Source organism: Erithacus rubecula, assembly GCF_903797595.1.
Source record: "Erithacus rubecula genome assembly, chromosome: 22".
NCBI lineage: Eukaryota > Metazoa > Chordata > Aves > Passeriformes > Muscicapidae > Erithacus > Erithacus rubecula.
The window spans coordinates 2825222-2840619 of record NC_136674.1 but is presented as its reverse complement, the minus strand read 5'-3'; the positions used below and the strand labels follow the sequence as shown (position 1 = coordinate 2840619).

The following is a 15398-nucleotide window of genomic DNA, read 5'->3' as shown; positions in this document are numbered from 1 at the left end:
AAAAAAAAAGGGGGAAAAAAAGGAAAAATAATTAATAGACTGCTAAATTTCCTTTCAAATCAGTTTCTCTGTTTATTGAACAATTTATTTTGGCTGGGGCTGGGATAAATGACTTACCAGGTACCTGCCTGGTGTTTCTCAGGGATGAAGCAATTGGTGGCAGCCCAACCTGTGTGAGATCAAACAGAATGAAATGCAAGAAGTTAAACTGAAAAACTGCTGATCTTCAATCTGCCCTTCAACATCCTAAATCCAAAATGAGGTAGAATCTTCAATTAAAGCCTGAGCTGACCACGAAGCTTTGCAATCAGTTCAGAATATGAAAATAGAGTAAGACTGAAATTTTTTGTGAAATTTTTTGCTTAGGCTGCTGTGCACTCCTATTTGAGCTGTGACATAGCATCAGTTACATAATCTTAATTTCAACAACTGAATGGACAATGGATGGGAATTTTCTGACTGTACAGTTCCAAGATTTCTTCAGTTCTCATTCTCTGTTCAGAATCTTTCACTATTAAAGTCAGGCACATCTGTTCATCAGAAAAGCCCACCCAAATTTAAGAATTTGTAATCAGAGGTAAATCCCCACTGCCCTCAAAATGGAAATATCCACTTAATTCTAGAAGAAGATTTTGGACAAAAGTGACAGAATCAGCAGAGCCACCCAGGGCAACTCTGCCCTGTAAATTAATTTAATCAATTCCAAGTGCTCTGGCACAGGAGCAGCACAACACAGACCTCTACTTGCATTTATTTTTTAGTTAAAAATATTTTAAGGCACATTAAAAGAATATTTAAAGATACTTCTGGCATAAATTATTTTTGGACTTACAGGCTCTTTCAGTCCAAATGGGCAAATTCTTGGAGCCACCACTGGAATTTCCATGCTCCTCTCCCCTTCACAGGCTGTGGTGAAAGTCTTGAACATTGTGGAGGAGGTTTCTTGAGAGCCACAAAAGGAAGAATCTGAAGAAAATTCACGGCAGTGTTTGTATTTCTCAAAGGCTAATGGAAATTTTTCCTCTAGAATTACAAAAAAAAAAAAAAAAGACAGCAAAGCTGGAGAATTATTTTTTGATTTTTTGTATCTTTATCATATTTTAACAGAAGCAGAAAGAAATTTAAAGGGAACCTGCACAAGAAACTCATAAGAAACTGTTACCCATAAAAGACCAAAATGAACCCAACCCAGGAATTCCACATCAGACAAAACTTTGCCAACTGAGAAATTGCAGCCATTGTGTTGCACCAAATTAATGAAGCACAAAGCAAATGTTAATTCATTACTCTTAAGCACTCCAGTTCAACACACATTTATCATGTTATTTAACTTGTTATCAACACTCAAACTAGACTGAGTGCTTATAAAATTGCCTTTAAAATGCTAAAATCCACATGTATCAGCTCAAATTTAAATGAGTTAATTCCTGATTTTATGAAGGCTGCCAGTATCTCCCAGAGACCTTTCAGGCAGTGACTTTTTCAGCTGTGTCCCTGTAAATTCTCCTTTCATTCTGTGCCTTTGGACTATGAAATTTCAAACAGGAGCAACAGCATTTCCTCACTGCAAGCCTTACATGTGTCAATGGAGCTTCCACGATTCACCTTGGTTTTTCCATCAAAAAAAAAAAATCCTGGCAGAAAAGTCTGGCTGTCCCAGAGAGGAGAAATTATTGCCTGTGGATCCTTTTTTCCCCTCCCTGCATTACCTGAGCCCAGGGGGGTGCTGACACTGGTGGGAGCGTGGATCAGCCGAGGTGTTTTACACTCCACACCCCTCTGGAAGTTCTGCTCACAGGGGATGCTGGACAAATCCTGAATATCTGCCACTGATCTGAATTATTGAGAGATGTTCTGACAGTTAGAATAGCCAACCCTGCACCTGTGAATCACCAGATCCTGATATTTTCAGGGTTTTGAAATTTTTATTTTGTGCAGTCTTATCTAGCTCGCTGGAATGGGAGGAGATGTTCCCTTTGAACTTCCCAAAGGAATCTCCTCAGGAATGCTGCAGAGGCAGAAAATGTAAAATATTTCCTTTCCTTTTCCTTTTCCTTTTCCTTTTCCTTTTCCCTTTCCTTTCCTTTCCTTTCCTTTCCTTTCCTTTCCTTTCCTTTCCTTTCCTTTCCTTTCCTTTCCTTTCCTTTCCTTTCCTTTCCTTTCCTTTCCTTTCCTTTCCTTTCCTTTCCTTTCCTTTCCTTTCCTTTCCTTCCCTTTCCCTTTCCCTTTCCCTTTCCTTTCCCTTTCCCTTTCCCTTTCCCTTTCCCTACCCTTTTTCATTTCCTTTTTCCTTTCCTTTCCAGGATTTCTTAAATAATCCTCCTGCTGCTTCCAGAAAGGGCAGGAACTCCAAATGTGAACCAAAAGTTGGAAAAAAAATTCCCCAAAGCCAAGGGAAAACCTCGAGGGTTAACATAAATGAATGAGCCATTAATTAAGAATAAATGTAGGTCTTGGGAGCAATTAAAAGAATCACTCTGATAAACTGAGACAGCTGAAGATTTGGCACTGACACACACCCCCAAGAGAAAAAAATTAAATCCAAATTAATAAAATTTTGGGGTGATTGTCCTCAAAGGCCATGACAAGAACATCAGTACTTTTATGCAAATCTCCATTAGCTATAAAAATAAATTAACTTCATTAGTTGAGTCACAAATATATTCTGCTGATTTTTTTTTCCCAGGACTATTTCTGTAATAAAATTTATTTGGCTCCACATGAACGATTTGCTCTTTAAAGTGATTTTATTTCCCCCTGTGCCATATGGAGAGAAGAAATGAGGAATCCTCACACTTTAATGGGAAAAAGCACACCCAAATTAACACCAAGTTAATTACTTCTGAATATGAAAATATTTCCAACTCTTTTACACCAATCTCACAACTTTTCACAGGAAAATACTCCCAATACTCTGGGGAGTTTTGCTCTGTCTCATCTCCCTGTCTTGCACCAACACAAAAATTTTGTAGTTAATGACCAATTTGCTGAAGTTTTGCTGTAAAATGTGGCTCTTACACATCTTTTTCTTGGCATTCTTCCTGTGGCTCCCACAGTGTTGCTTCTTGTGCTGCATCCACCCTGAAATGAGGGAGGAAAGGTCACACTCAGCCACAGAAAATCATTTTCTTTCCTTTCTCTCAGAAAATTTAAGCACTACCTTCTCTCTGAGGTAAGACTGCAGCTCACCAACACTTTTTGTTATAAAACTTAGAACATTGAGACTGGTAGGAGAAAAATGTCATTTGGAAAAGATTAAGGTTTTGTTAAAACTTCTAACTGGCATTTGCAGCTTCAGAACAAAATAAAATTTAATAAAAGAAATCAAATCTAGCAATACACACCAATCCATTGTTTCATCATCCTCTGATCTCAGGTTGGGACACTCAAGGTCAAAGATTAGATTTTGGATTAGAGAGATGATCAGAGAGCAACATCCCCTTTGACCTGCTGCCAAAATTCCCCCAGTGAAGGCAGCAACCAAAACCATATTTTTATCCCAAAACCAAGAGATTTCCAGTGCTCCCTTTGTCAGAAAATTCAGCTCCTGTGTGGGGAGGAGGGAGCCCAGCCCTGACACAGCTCCAGCCAACTTCTCCCCATGCTGGGAAAATATAAAATTTACAGAACAAAAAAACCCTCCTGGTTTTCAGAGAACAGCCAAAACTCCAAGAGTTCAGAATCTGCCAAATGTGATGTTACCCCCAGGCAAGATGCAGTGAACATTCCTGCACTGGGCTGATCCCATGGGATTGGAAAAAGCAGGATCTTCATGGCACTTGAGCTCCAAAAACCAAAGCACAACAGAATTAAAGCAGATGAGTGAAGACTTAATTTGAATTATCTTTGCTCTGTTTCAAGCTGTGGTTTATCAGTGGGAAAGGAATTGTGATATGTACATGGCTTTTTTTTTTTTCTCCTTATTTTAGCTCCCTCATTAAGGCAGAAAAACCCCACCAAACTCTGCAAAAGACAAAAATCCCTTGAGACCTGTGAAAAGCCCTTTTTGTATTTTCTTAGCAAGGAGCTGAGTTATGTAGATAATCATTAAAAACCACCACTGGCATCTTATTTGAATATTAGATATATAAGCAGAATTAATGAAGAGAGCACACTTTAAAAGCTAATTTATGCCTGAAGGAACAATGAAAATGAGTTTTTCTACCTGGCTCCAGGCATTTGGCCCAGCTGATTCACTCCCAGCTTGTTACTGCCACTGCTCTGTGCTGCTGGGCTGCAGAATAGTATTTTTCCTCCTGAATACAAATAACAAATGTTCCCTGTTATTGGCTTTTGCAAGTACAAAAGAAAACAATGCAACTCATTGAACAGGAAATTGTGAGTTTATTAAATTTTTTTAATTTTTTTTTTTTCGTCTGAGTTCTTGTGACCTTTGTTGTTATCAAGAGACAAATGTGTTTTAAAGATGCATTTTCATAAACATGGCACAGCTGCCAGACAGGCACTGAAGCACTGGGGAATATCACAACATTTACAAATTTGAGCTAAAAGAGACAACAGAGTAAGGAAACAATGATTCTTCCATTATTCTGCACACGCACTCTGTCAGCTCCCACTGTTTTTAAACCCAAGATCCTCCCAGCAATGAGAATATTAATGTGTAAATACAACTCTAATTCAGTTTCCAGCACCACAGCAAGTTGCATAAAAAGATTAAACTTAGCCCCAGGGTGAAAATAAAAATGTTTCAAACAAGTTTTTGTTTTGGTTTTTTTTAACTGAAACACAGCAAGTACATAAACACTGAATATGAAATGATTTCAGGCACTGCAATGCCCAAACCAAAATCTTAAGTGTCCTGAACTCTCCCAAAAATAATGAGGAATAAGAGATCAATTGAGCCTGAAGAATGAAGGTCCAGCCTTGTGACAGGAGAGCTGCTGGCAAAAATATCAATGCAACAATTCTGTGTCCCTGCACTCAGAAGTGTTTCAAGAAAAAGGACATTTACCTGGAGCCTGAATTCCTGATGCTGCAGCTCCAGGTAATTTCTGTAAAAATCCTGCACAAATATCTTCTGCTTTGCCCTCAGCATTTGAGGTCTGAAAAGGAAAAAATGAAATTAATTCCATTTTTGACAGAGCAGCTGCAAAGGGCAGGACAACCCTCCCAGGATGATGCTCCCAATAATGAGAGTGGAGAGAGAAACTCATCAGCAAACAGCCCAGACTGGATTTAACAGTAAAATAGAAAAGTTTTTCACCTTCCAGAAATGAATGAAGATTGATTTGCTAACTCTTAGCTAAATCTTTATTTGTAGAAAAAGAAAAGAATAATGAAAAAAAAAAAAAAAATCTCCCATTTTCCACAGCTCTCTTCAAATCAAATGGGAGCACAATTAAACCACATGTTGTGTAGCTTATGTCCAAAAAATGTTATTTTTACCTCTGGTTCTGACCTTCCCTCAAGAGCAGGAGGAAGGAGATAATCAGGAGTGAAGAATTCTTCAGTCACATCAGGAGGTGAATTAAGGGAACAATGTAATTCCCTTGAATGTCCCTGTGAAAGACATCATCAACTGAGATGATCCCACTGTCTATTAATAAAAAATACATATTTCAGCCACTAAAAAACACTGAAATTCTGAAATTCTATTTAATTTGTTCAATGGCTTTCAACCCACCTCTTGCTTCTAGCATTGGCTTGGTGATTTATAAAATAAAATTTAAAAAAGGGGGAAGGAGGAGGGGAATTATTACTCAGATCAGCTCAGGATGCAACACCAGGTTAAACTTTTCCAGGATAAGTTGGCACTAAATTCCTTGGATTTCTGTACATACTCTGGATAGATTCTCAGCTGGCTGAGGAAGGAGTGAACTCTCAGGAATGGCTGTTCCAGACTCTGCTTGCTCATCTGGTGCTGGGGACTGGCAGCTGCTCCCTGGGATGTCAGAATGGAACAAAATTATTAAGTATTAAAAAAAAAAAAAAATTAAAAAAAAGCTGTGAAGTGAGTGATCTGAGGCACTGCTGGAATATCAATGAGAGCAGACAGTGACACTAATTGTCTGTCAGGAACACGGAGGAATAATGACATTTAAATGCTCACCTCGTTAATTAATCTAAGCAGGGGAACCTTGCCCTGTTCTTTTGCCCAGAACTTTTTCAAAAGCTTTACCCACTGAGCTGCTCCAGAAAAAGCAGCTGTGTGGTGAGACTGGAAGAAATAAAAGTGTGAAAGCACACTGGAGGGTCTGAAAGCTTTGGGTTTGTCATGCTGATAACAATAATCAGTGATGATGAGGCTCCAAGCTCCTTCCCTGCACCTCTTAGCACCTCACACTCATCTTATCTCTATTTATGCCCATCAAGGAGTGCCTGACTTGCTCTGAGGGCAAAACTCAGCAAGATAAAATGGACAATTCTTGTAAAAAAAAAAAAAAAAATCCCAGATGCTGCAATCTGATTGGAAATGGAAGGAGACAAAAAGAGCAGAGAGCATTTTGCTGCTCAGCCTCACCTGTGGAACTCCTGAGTGCAGGCTCCAGATCACTGTCCCCAGACTCAGCTGTGTCCTCAGTGCCCAGGTGGGGCTCAGCTGCCTCACCTGGCTGCCACCCACACCTCTGCTGCTCCTGGCTCCTGGGGAATCCAGCAGGGATGTGCTGGCAGCTTTCCTTCACACTTTCAGCTTCACTTTCAGACGTGCATTCACTGGCAGGGTCAGCACAGCTGAGCCCCAGCTGTCCTGAGGCCACTCTTCTGGCCATCTGCTTGACTTCAGCTACCAAAAAAAACCCCCCACAATCATTTCACACCACAGAATTTGGATCTTCAAAGCATCCCACATCTTTCATTGTGCCTGCAGAACTTGGAAATGCTAAGGTTAGACAGCCTTTGCCATGGAAAGAGCTAAACACTTCCTTCCATTTTAAATAAAGCTTGAAACCTGCACGGATTGATATGGAAAATCTCTACAGGAACAGGTTTTGTTAGTTTGAGTCTCTGTTACCCGTGCCTGTGCTGCCATCCACTGTCCAAAACCAGGCTGGAAATTCCTTCAGCTCCACAAACCAAACCACCTCAACGTGCCTGGGATGATTTTATGCCCAGAATGTGCAAGACACAGGATCCCACTCACTTGGTTTCCATCCCAGAACAACCTCCCAGAGCTTCAGCCAGAGACAGAAACCTTTCCTTGTGGGTTGAGTTTAATACACTGCACTGCAGCAAGATTTCTGATATTAATGCTGAGTTAACACTGATTTAGCACTGATTTAATACAGATTTAACACTGATTTAACACTGATTTACTCACTCCTCCATCTCAACTGCATCCCCCTCCTCTTCTCACAGTTTTTTTTGCTGCAGAATTCAGCCCTTGGTTTTGAATGGCACCTGCAATGAATGATTATGAAATGCACAAACTATTTTAGAGCACGAGCATATTGTGTCAAGTATTCCCCAGCCAGGAAAAGGCTCCAAGTTGTTTTAAAATTAATTAGAGCACGTGTGCTCTCAGCCTTTTAACAACCCAGCAGAACCAGCAGACTGAGCTGCCAGGAGCTTGGAAAGCACAGATAATTATTTAGGTCTATTCTAGATGAACCAGACAAGCTGTACAATTCAACTCTGCATCTCAGAGCTGGCAGCTGCCTTCAGATGCTGCAGCTCCAAAACCACACCATGGATGATGTGGGGATTGTTTAATTGAGGTGATCATCACAATTTCAGACCTGGACAACAACAACTCTCCCACCAGAGTTCACTCTCTGACCTCCACTGGCCATGTCAGCACCTGGAATATTTCTGTTCTAACCTTTACCAACAAGTCTTTCTGATTCAGATGGATTAATTTAAAAACTGCCACAGTTTTTCTGATTTGACCAAAAACTGAAAGAAGTGTCTGTCCCCCTCTTTCCAACATGAATCAGCACAAGTTTTGCCAGGTAATTTCAACATGTGCTTTCCATTCATGCTTAAAAACACAAACAGATGACATTAAAAATATTTTTACTGGGAATTGAAGGAGGCTGTGCCCAGAGAGGAGAACCACTTTTATTAATACCCTCCCAGATTGCTCTCCTTAGGCACTGGTACAGTTTTGGACCACTGACCTCCATCCCAGAGGCATGTGAAATCTTTTTTAACACCACTCTTTAACACAAAGTGCCCTGTCACAGCAGCTCTGCAGCTGACAATGACTCACAGCAGGCTCCTCTCTGTACAGATGGCTTTTGCTTTGCAGAGAAACATTTAATGCCAGCCTTGATCCTGATGTGCCTCCTTCTGACAGCGTCTCTCTCCAGATGAATCTGTCAGAATTAACTCTTCTAAGATCAAAACTCACCACTTCTCCTCTTCCCTCCTTGCTGCAGGATGTGAATCAGCTCCTCTCTGACACTGCAAGTTGAACTTTTTTTGGCACCTCACAGACACGTGTGGGAGGAAATGCTGAAATGAGTCCAACAAGCCATGATTCAGCACACACTGGGCATTCTGCTAATTACTGAGCTGTCTGTGAGGCAGCCTAAGAACAGGACAGCACAAACTTTATTCCCTGAGTTCTATTTTAGCTGCTCTGCTCAGCAGAAAGGGTGACAACTCCAGGTCTCAGCCCAGCAAAATCTCTGCCCTGGATTTACAGCAGGTTTCAGGTGCAGGCAGGCAGTGAAAATGTGCAGCTTCCAGGGGGATGAGTGGACCTGGATGACTCAACATTCTCCCCACAGGAGATATGCACTTGAAATTTTCTCTTTCTATTTGGTCCATGTATTTAATAATGAAAGTGATCCAGAAGCCCCTCCCAATAACAGCTTAAGCCTCAACACAAAAATATTTATCCACTGGCCTTTCCCCTAAGAGTCTCATCTCCATTTTAGTGCAGGACTTGGGTTTTAACCCCACCCTGAGCCACTGGACCAGTATTGTCCTGGTAGGACTGGAGAGAAAGGGGAAATAACACAACTGCAGTGCTGAGCTGTTTTCATTCCTGTGTATAATGCACATGGACACATTACAAAGGACAGATTCATCCCTCCTCTTGGGCACCACCCATCCCTGCATCTCTCTGCCTGCTAAGGAACACAGAAATGATAACCAGCCCCCCTGGTTTACCTGGTTTACCTCCTGGTTTAAGCTCACTTCATCATCCAGGCCTCTGCAGCCCAGATCACAATGGCTGGTTCCAGTTTTGCTCTTCCACTTCTCATTTTGAACTGCCTCCCTTTCCTTGGCTGCCTTGGGAACAGCCTGGAAGTTGGCTCTACCTGCTGCCTGGCACTTTATTGATGGTGGGATGTAGTCCCTGGATGGTGGAGCCACAGCCTTGTGTGAAAAAATGTCAACTCCAGAAACAGCCTTATCAGTATTTTGGGAAGTAGCATCAGACCCATTCCAGTGTCTTTCCTGAGACCTTTCCTTTGGAAGCAGATTCATCCTGATTTCCTGGAGCAGCTTTTTCTGCTTTCCCATGGTCTTCAGCCTGTCCAGCTTCTCCTCTGCCCTGCTCAGGGAATCTCCTGCCTGCTGCAGCATGCTCTGCATGATCTTGAGGTTCAGGGCACATTTGCTGATGTGCTGCTCACTCTGGGAAGGGCTGCTCAGCCTCCTGCCAGCATCTCCTCTCACCTGGCACAGGGCAAAGGCTTCTCTCACCCTCTCCTCTTCTTCCTCCTCCTCTTCTTCCAGCTCCTCTCCAGAGAACCCAGTGCTGGACCCCAAGGATTCTCCCTCCTCCTCCTCCTCACCCTCCCATGGGCTCTCATCTTCCTGTTGCTGCCTTTCTTCATCCTTCAGAGCTTGGCCTAATCCAGGTCCTCCTTCCAGGAAGCCTTGGGGCCCTTCTGGATAACTGGCTAGGATTTCATTCATCTCAAAGCTGCACAGGCTGCCATCCACATCACTCTCACTGGAGTGGGAAGCTCCTGTCTGGAGCTCAGAGGAGACATCCAGACTTTGGTCCTGTGCAGCTGGCTCTGCCTCCTCCACCACCAGAGCACTGCTCTCCCTGGGGAAAGCAGAGTCCTGGGGGGCAGAAAAGCCACCTGAAAAATACAATTTGAAAACATTAAATCATTTCTCCAGAAATCCAGCAGCCACGCTGCTTTTGCACATGGAGGAGGAAATTTTGGAAATTGAGAAATTCCAAGAGCAGCATTTGACACCTCTGCTGAAAACTGGGCCTGAACCAAACAGATTTAGAGTCTTGAATTTACATTAACAATTAATGAGTAGCTAAAATCCAAAGCCAACAGCTTCCTATTTTCAATCTACATCATAAAATCTGTGAGGGCTCCCATTTAAATGATTTATGTCAGATTGCTGTGGGCTGAGTAGCACATGAAGGACACAGTGACATCCTGCTCCAAGGAACTCACCAGCCTTGCTTATCTCTTTTTCCTGGATCTCCACTGTCCTCTTCTTGAAGCTAAAAGCTGATGCCCAGCAGATGTTCACATCTGCAAGAACAGCAGATCTCTGTGCTTTGGGTATTCCACCTTCAGACTTAACCAAGTCCTGTAAAATAAAACAAAACAAAAAACAAACAAAACCAAACAAGCAAAAAATGGAATAAAATACAATTATATTTGACAGTTCTGTGTCTCTGCCTGCTCTTCTCAGGGGTTTCAGCTCCATGAGCAGAACACTGAGTGCTGGATCACTTCCTCTAGATTTAAGCAGAACAACTTGAATCTGAGTGGGCACAGCAAACCCATCACAGATCAGAATGCTGGAAATCACCTTTAAATCCTTTTTCAGGATATACTGAATATCCTGAAGCTTCATGGAACGATTCCTCTGTTTGGGCTCCAGCCCTGACTTGACAACATCATAATAGATCAGGGGGAGCCTGGCATCTGCTTCCAGCTGCTCCCCTGAAAGGATGAGCTGTTTAATAGCTGAGTCTTCCACATCTTTCCAGGGAGGGCTCTCTGCAAGACACAAGCACAGATTTCATGTCACCAGTACATTAATGTTAATGGAAATGTAAAAAAAAATTTAAAATCACATTATTCCTCTAGAGGAGAGTGACACTGCAAACAACCCTGCTTTGGATTCTTCATTGGGATTAATTTTTAGGGTAATTGTTTATCCCATTTCACTGTCAGAATAGTCAAAGTGAATTACAGAACAGACATTATCTGTAGTAACAGCAACAATACAATACAAGAATAGAGTGACAATAACTTATCTCTAAGTTATCACAAAGATCAAAAACATGAAAGCTGCACAAGCTTGTTTGGAACACTGAAAAGACTTAATTGAATGTTTTGCTGTGTTGGTAGGAAGAAGAAAAACAATCAACAGAAAACAACAGTATTTCTCCCATATTCACCATTCATTTAATCCTTTAACCACATGATGTCAAGTTTTCTGATCACATTTTACAGAGGTTTCCTGTAATCTTTGCTATTGTCATTAATTTTTGGGTTTTTTTGCCTGGCTCATTTTTGAAGTTAAACCCTCCCAGCCCAAAGCTGTGCACTCACCTGTCAGGGTCTCCTGCAGCACTGCACAGAAGCTGTAAACATCTGATTTGACTGTGCCAGGTTTCTCCAGGATTATTTCAGGGGAACACCAGCGGAACAGCTGGACTGGGACAGGAATTCGGGTCAGGTCACTGTGCTCTCCACTGTCCTTGCTGCAAAAAAGGAAAAAAAATTGTAAGTTAGGACATACAACACATTCAACTACAAGGTTTATATTTAGGAATTAAATATAGTGTGCTACAGCTTTTAGTTTAATACATAAAAGGTTAAGGAAATAGAAATGTGCAAAGATTTTCTGGGGAAAGCAAAACTTCCCCTTTAACAACTTTAGAATAAAAAGAACTAAAACAAAAAGCTGAACTTTACAAACAACCCTTTATCTCTGACCATGGATAAAACACAGAAAACTTGTAAAAAATATTTATTTCTCAACGTGTCTAGGGGATAATTAACACGAAAAGAAACACTCATCGTCGCACTGATGGCATTTCATCACCACCAGCCCAACGAGGTTTTGGATGCTCAACCCCCCCCCATTCCAGAGGCACCCTGAGGAGGTTTTTCACCTGTCTACCATGTACTCCAGGTTGCAGAGCTTGGCCTCCCCAGAGGACACGATTTGGATGGCATAGGAGGAGAGGGAGCGGTGCACGAAGCCCCGGGAGTGCAGGAAGCGCAGGGCGTCCAGCACCTGCAGCAGAACGAGCAGGATGGTCCCTGTCTGCAGCACTGGGAACTCTGCACGCTGCCAAAACAACCCCAAAAACACCCCAAATTCACGTGGCAGTTCTTTAAAGTTGGTGGGAAAGTTGTTCTTGTTTTGAATGGTTATTGTTTGTTGCAAATGGGAAGTGTATAGATGGAAAAAGAGGAAATTCTCTTTTTTTCGCTCTCAATTTTTTGTTTTGCGATTGTTCTCAATCTTGGTTTTGTTACCAAACCAAGTACCTTAAAAAGAAGAGAAAAATATCGAATGACAAATAAAACACAGATAAATTGATATAAAAAATAAGAAAAAGAACCAGAAACTCAGATCCGGACTGAAGATTTTGTCTTGTTGAGGAAAGATATTAGACTGAGCTTCTGATAAATTATTATCAAAAATGGAAATATTGCAGTTACCCTTTCATGGAGGATGCTGTAGAGAGAGCCAAAGTGAACCCTCTCATAGACCAAACGAGTTTTCTCCAGGTCACAGGACAGACAGACAGACATCAGCTGCAGCAGGTGAGGGTGACGGAGTTTGCTGCACAGGGAGAGGGAAAAAGCAAATTTCAAGAAAAATATGAGATGGAAGGAAGGAAAATCCTGATGTGCTCAGTGTATTTATCAATATGAATGTTGGGTTTTCATTGGAATATATTTCAGTGACTGATTTTAAAAGATCATGAGTGGGAAGAAAACTGTATTTGTGATTTGGGGAAGAAGGGCAAGCTCAGGATAACACCCTGAGGTGAATCCCACTCCCCTCCCCAGTGAATCCCACTCCTCCCCAGTGAATCCCACTCCTCCCCAGTGAATCCCACTCCTCCCCAGTGAATCCCACTCCTCTCCAGGTAAACCCCACTCCTCCCCAGGTGAATCCCCCTCCTCCAAAGGTGAATCCCCCTCCTCCCCAGGTGAATCCCCCTCCTCCCCAGGTGAATCCCACTCCTCTCCAGTGAATCCCCCTCCTCCAAAGGTGAATCCCACTCCTCCCCAGGTAAACCCCACTCCTCCCCAGGTAAACCCCACTCCTCTCCAGGTGAATCCCACTCCACAGGTGAATCCCCCTCCTCCCCAGTGACTCCCCCTCCTCCAAAGGTGAATCCCACTCCTCCCCAGGTAAATCCCCCTCCTCCCCAGTGAATCCCACTCCTCCCCAGTGAATCCCCCTCCTCCCCAGTGAATCCCACTCCTCCCCAGTGAATCCCACTCCTCCCCAGGTAAATCCCCCTCCTCCCCAGTGAATCCCCCTCCTCCAAAGGTGAATCCCACTCCTCCCCAGTGAATCCCACTCCTCCCCAGTGAACCCCACTCCTCCCCAGGTAAACCCCCCTCCTCCCCAGTGACTCCCCCTCCTCCCCAGGTGAGTCCCCCTCCTCCCCAGTGACTCCCCCTCCTCCCCAGGTGAGTCCCCTGGCTGGAGAGCCCAAGGGCAGCTGTGTCCCACCTGCTGTGCTGCTGTTCTGCCAGCAGGAGATCAGCCAGGCACAGGTTCCCCCTGCCCTGCTGCAGGCTCAGCTCCTTCACTGTCACCCTGCTGCCTCCCCACATCAAGCTGCAGGAACAGAAGAAATTTGGATCAGATGCTTCCAGCACTGGTTTTCCTCTTTTTTTTTTTTTTTTTTTTTTTTTTTTTTTTTTTTTTTTTTTTTTTTTCCCCAGTTTTGTGGTTATTTAGCAAGAATTTTGTGGTGTTCTGGTGCTGCCTCCTGCTGTCAGGAATTTAAATTTGAGGGGTTCTGTTTTTTCAAACTGACAATGAGCTCATCCTGCTAAAGGAGCAGGAAAGGTTCACTGCCCAAAACTCCATCCCTTCACCAAAGGCCAACAGTGACAAAAATCAGAGTTTTGGGGAGATTTAATCACCAATTTGTCAATTTTCTGCCTGCCTCTGAGACACAACCACTTGCTTAACACACAATAATGAGCCAAAATCATACTACTGTAATTATTAGCAATAATTACAACAATTACTTGATACCAAATATTTTAAATAAATTATCAGAGTTACCCTGATCACTGATTTCACCACAGGCTGCACACCTGAATATCCAGAGGATATCCTGGACTAAGATTGACAAGGATTAAATGCTGAACAATCCTAAATGTATTTCACACCAATCAATACTGAAACATTGAAAATCAGTGAAATATTGAAATCAGTGATGAGCCATAACTGGGTTAACATTGCTGGTGGGTTGTTCAGACACCAGAGTGACTCAGTTATTGATCAATGAACAGCAGAAAACAAGGTGCAAGCAGGAAACAGGGAATAAATATAAAACAAACACAGAAAAATGACCCAAACAAAGCACTGGTACAACAATTTGCTGTGTGGTTTTAACAGTGTGAAAACAGAGAGAGAACAGAATGCAGGAGTTGAATTAAAAGTCTTTAAAGAAATTAAAATATATTAAGCTATACAGACATTAAATAGAGGTGTAAACTTGAGTTTTAAGTAAATAGAAATATTATTATGTTGCATGGATATGAAGCAGAAGTACAAATCTTAGTTTTAAGCAAGTAAAAATATTTTTAAGTGTCTTGAAGAGTAAAAGTCTTAGAATGTAGTGTAAAAAAGCTTCAATGAGAGCTCAGAAACAAAAACAAGCTTCAAAAACAGTTCTAGACATAATAAAAATAAAGTAGGAATGTTGCTTGCGTTCTACAGATAGAACAGATAGGTTTTATGCAAAAATTATACATAAACTCTCATATTATAAAACCAGAATTCTAATAGATTTAGAGAAAATGCTTCAGGTTTGTGCTTCTAGCTCACAGAGTAATTTGTAAATAAAAATCTGTGTATTGGAGTGAGAGCTTTTTATCTTACTCCACCACCACATAAATGAAGAAAGAAAACAAGAAAAATTCTCAGTAAGTCACAAAGAGGAGGTAAAATCTCTTTAATTAATAATCTCTTTAATTAATTAAGTCTCTTTAATTAAATTAAATCTCTTTAATTAAATTCCACTTACTTGCTCATGGTCATGTAGGGCCCCACAGGGTATGAAAATGCTTTTTCATCATCAGCCTGAACCAAATCTTTCTCCCCAATAATTGGGAGAGAGGCCAGGTAGCCCAGGTGGCCACTGCCTGTGAGATAGAACTGAAACAGGGCATCAGCAAAAGGAAAATCCAACAGCTCCCAAAAATCCAGCAAGCTCAGGGGCAACCTGACTGTAATCACCACACCATGAAATTTTTAATTTGAAAAATCAAGCCCAAAATTGGAATTTC

At 41.9% G+C, this 15398-nt stretch overlaps 1 protein-coding gene across 9 annotated transcripts in view; it reads right to left on the bottom strand.

Annotated features, from left to right (window-relative positions):
• Positions 1-15398, bottom strand: part of TEX14 (testis expressed 14, intercellular bridge forming factor) — a 52206-nt gene that overhangs the window by 5442 nt on the left and 31366 nt on the right. For 7 of the 9 annotated variants that reach the window (XR_013776645.1, XR_013776646.1, XR_013776647.1 and 4 more), the window contains 19 exons: positions 15137-15267; positions 13606-13713; positions 12576-12699; positions 12020-12198; positions 11454-11605; positions 10705-10895; positions 10341-10479; positions 9079-10007; positions 8312-8415; positions 7280-7359; positions 6482-6745; positions 5802-5902; positions 5407-5520; positions 4973-5063; positions 4166-4256; positions 3019-3081; positions 1710-1834; positions 833-1023; positions 118-169 (listed from right to left, as the gene is read on the bottom strand). Coding sequence is in view for 6 of the 9 variants with exons in the window: in XM_079324852.1 (XP_079180978.1) it covers positions 118-169; positions 833-1023; positions 1710-1834; positions 3019-3081; positions 4166-4256; positions 4973-5063; positions 5407-5520; positions 5802-5902; positions 6482-6745; positions 7280-7359; positions 8312-8415; positions 9079-10007; positions 10341-10479; positions 10705-10895; positions 11454-11605; positions 12020-12198; positions 12576-12699; positions 13606-13713; positions 15137-15267 (3229 nt within the window). In the remaining 3 variants the exon portion in view is untranslated. The remainder of the gene's footprint in view (positions 1-117; positions 170-832; positions 1024-1709; positions 1835-3018; positions 3082-4165; positions 4257-4972; positions 5064-5406; positions 5521-5801; positions 5903-6481; positions 6746-7279; positions 7360-8311; positions 8416-9078; positions 10008-10340; positions 10480-10704; positions 10896-11453; positions 11606-12019; positions 12199-12575; positions 12700-13605; positions 13714-15136; positions 15268-15398) is intronic. The other 2 variants (XM_079324854.1, XM_079324851.1) reach the window with 2 other exon arrangements.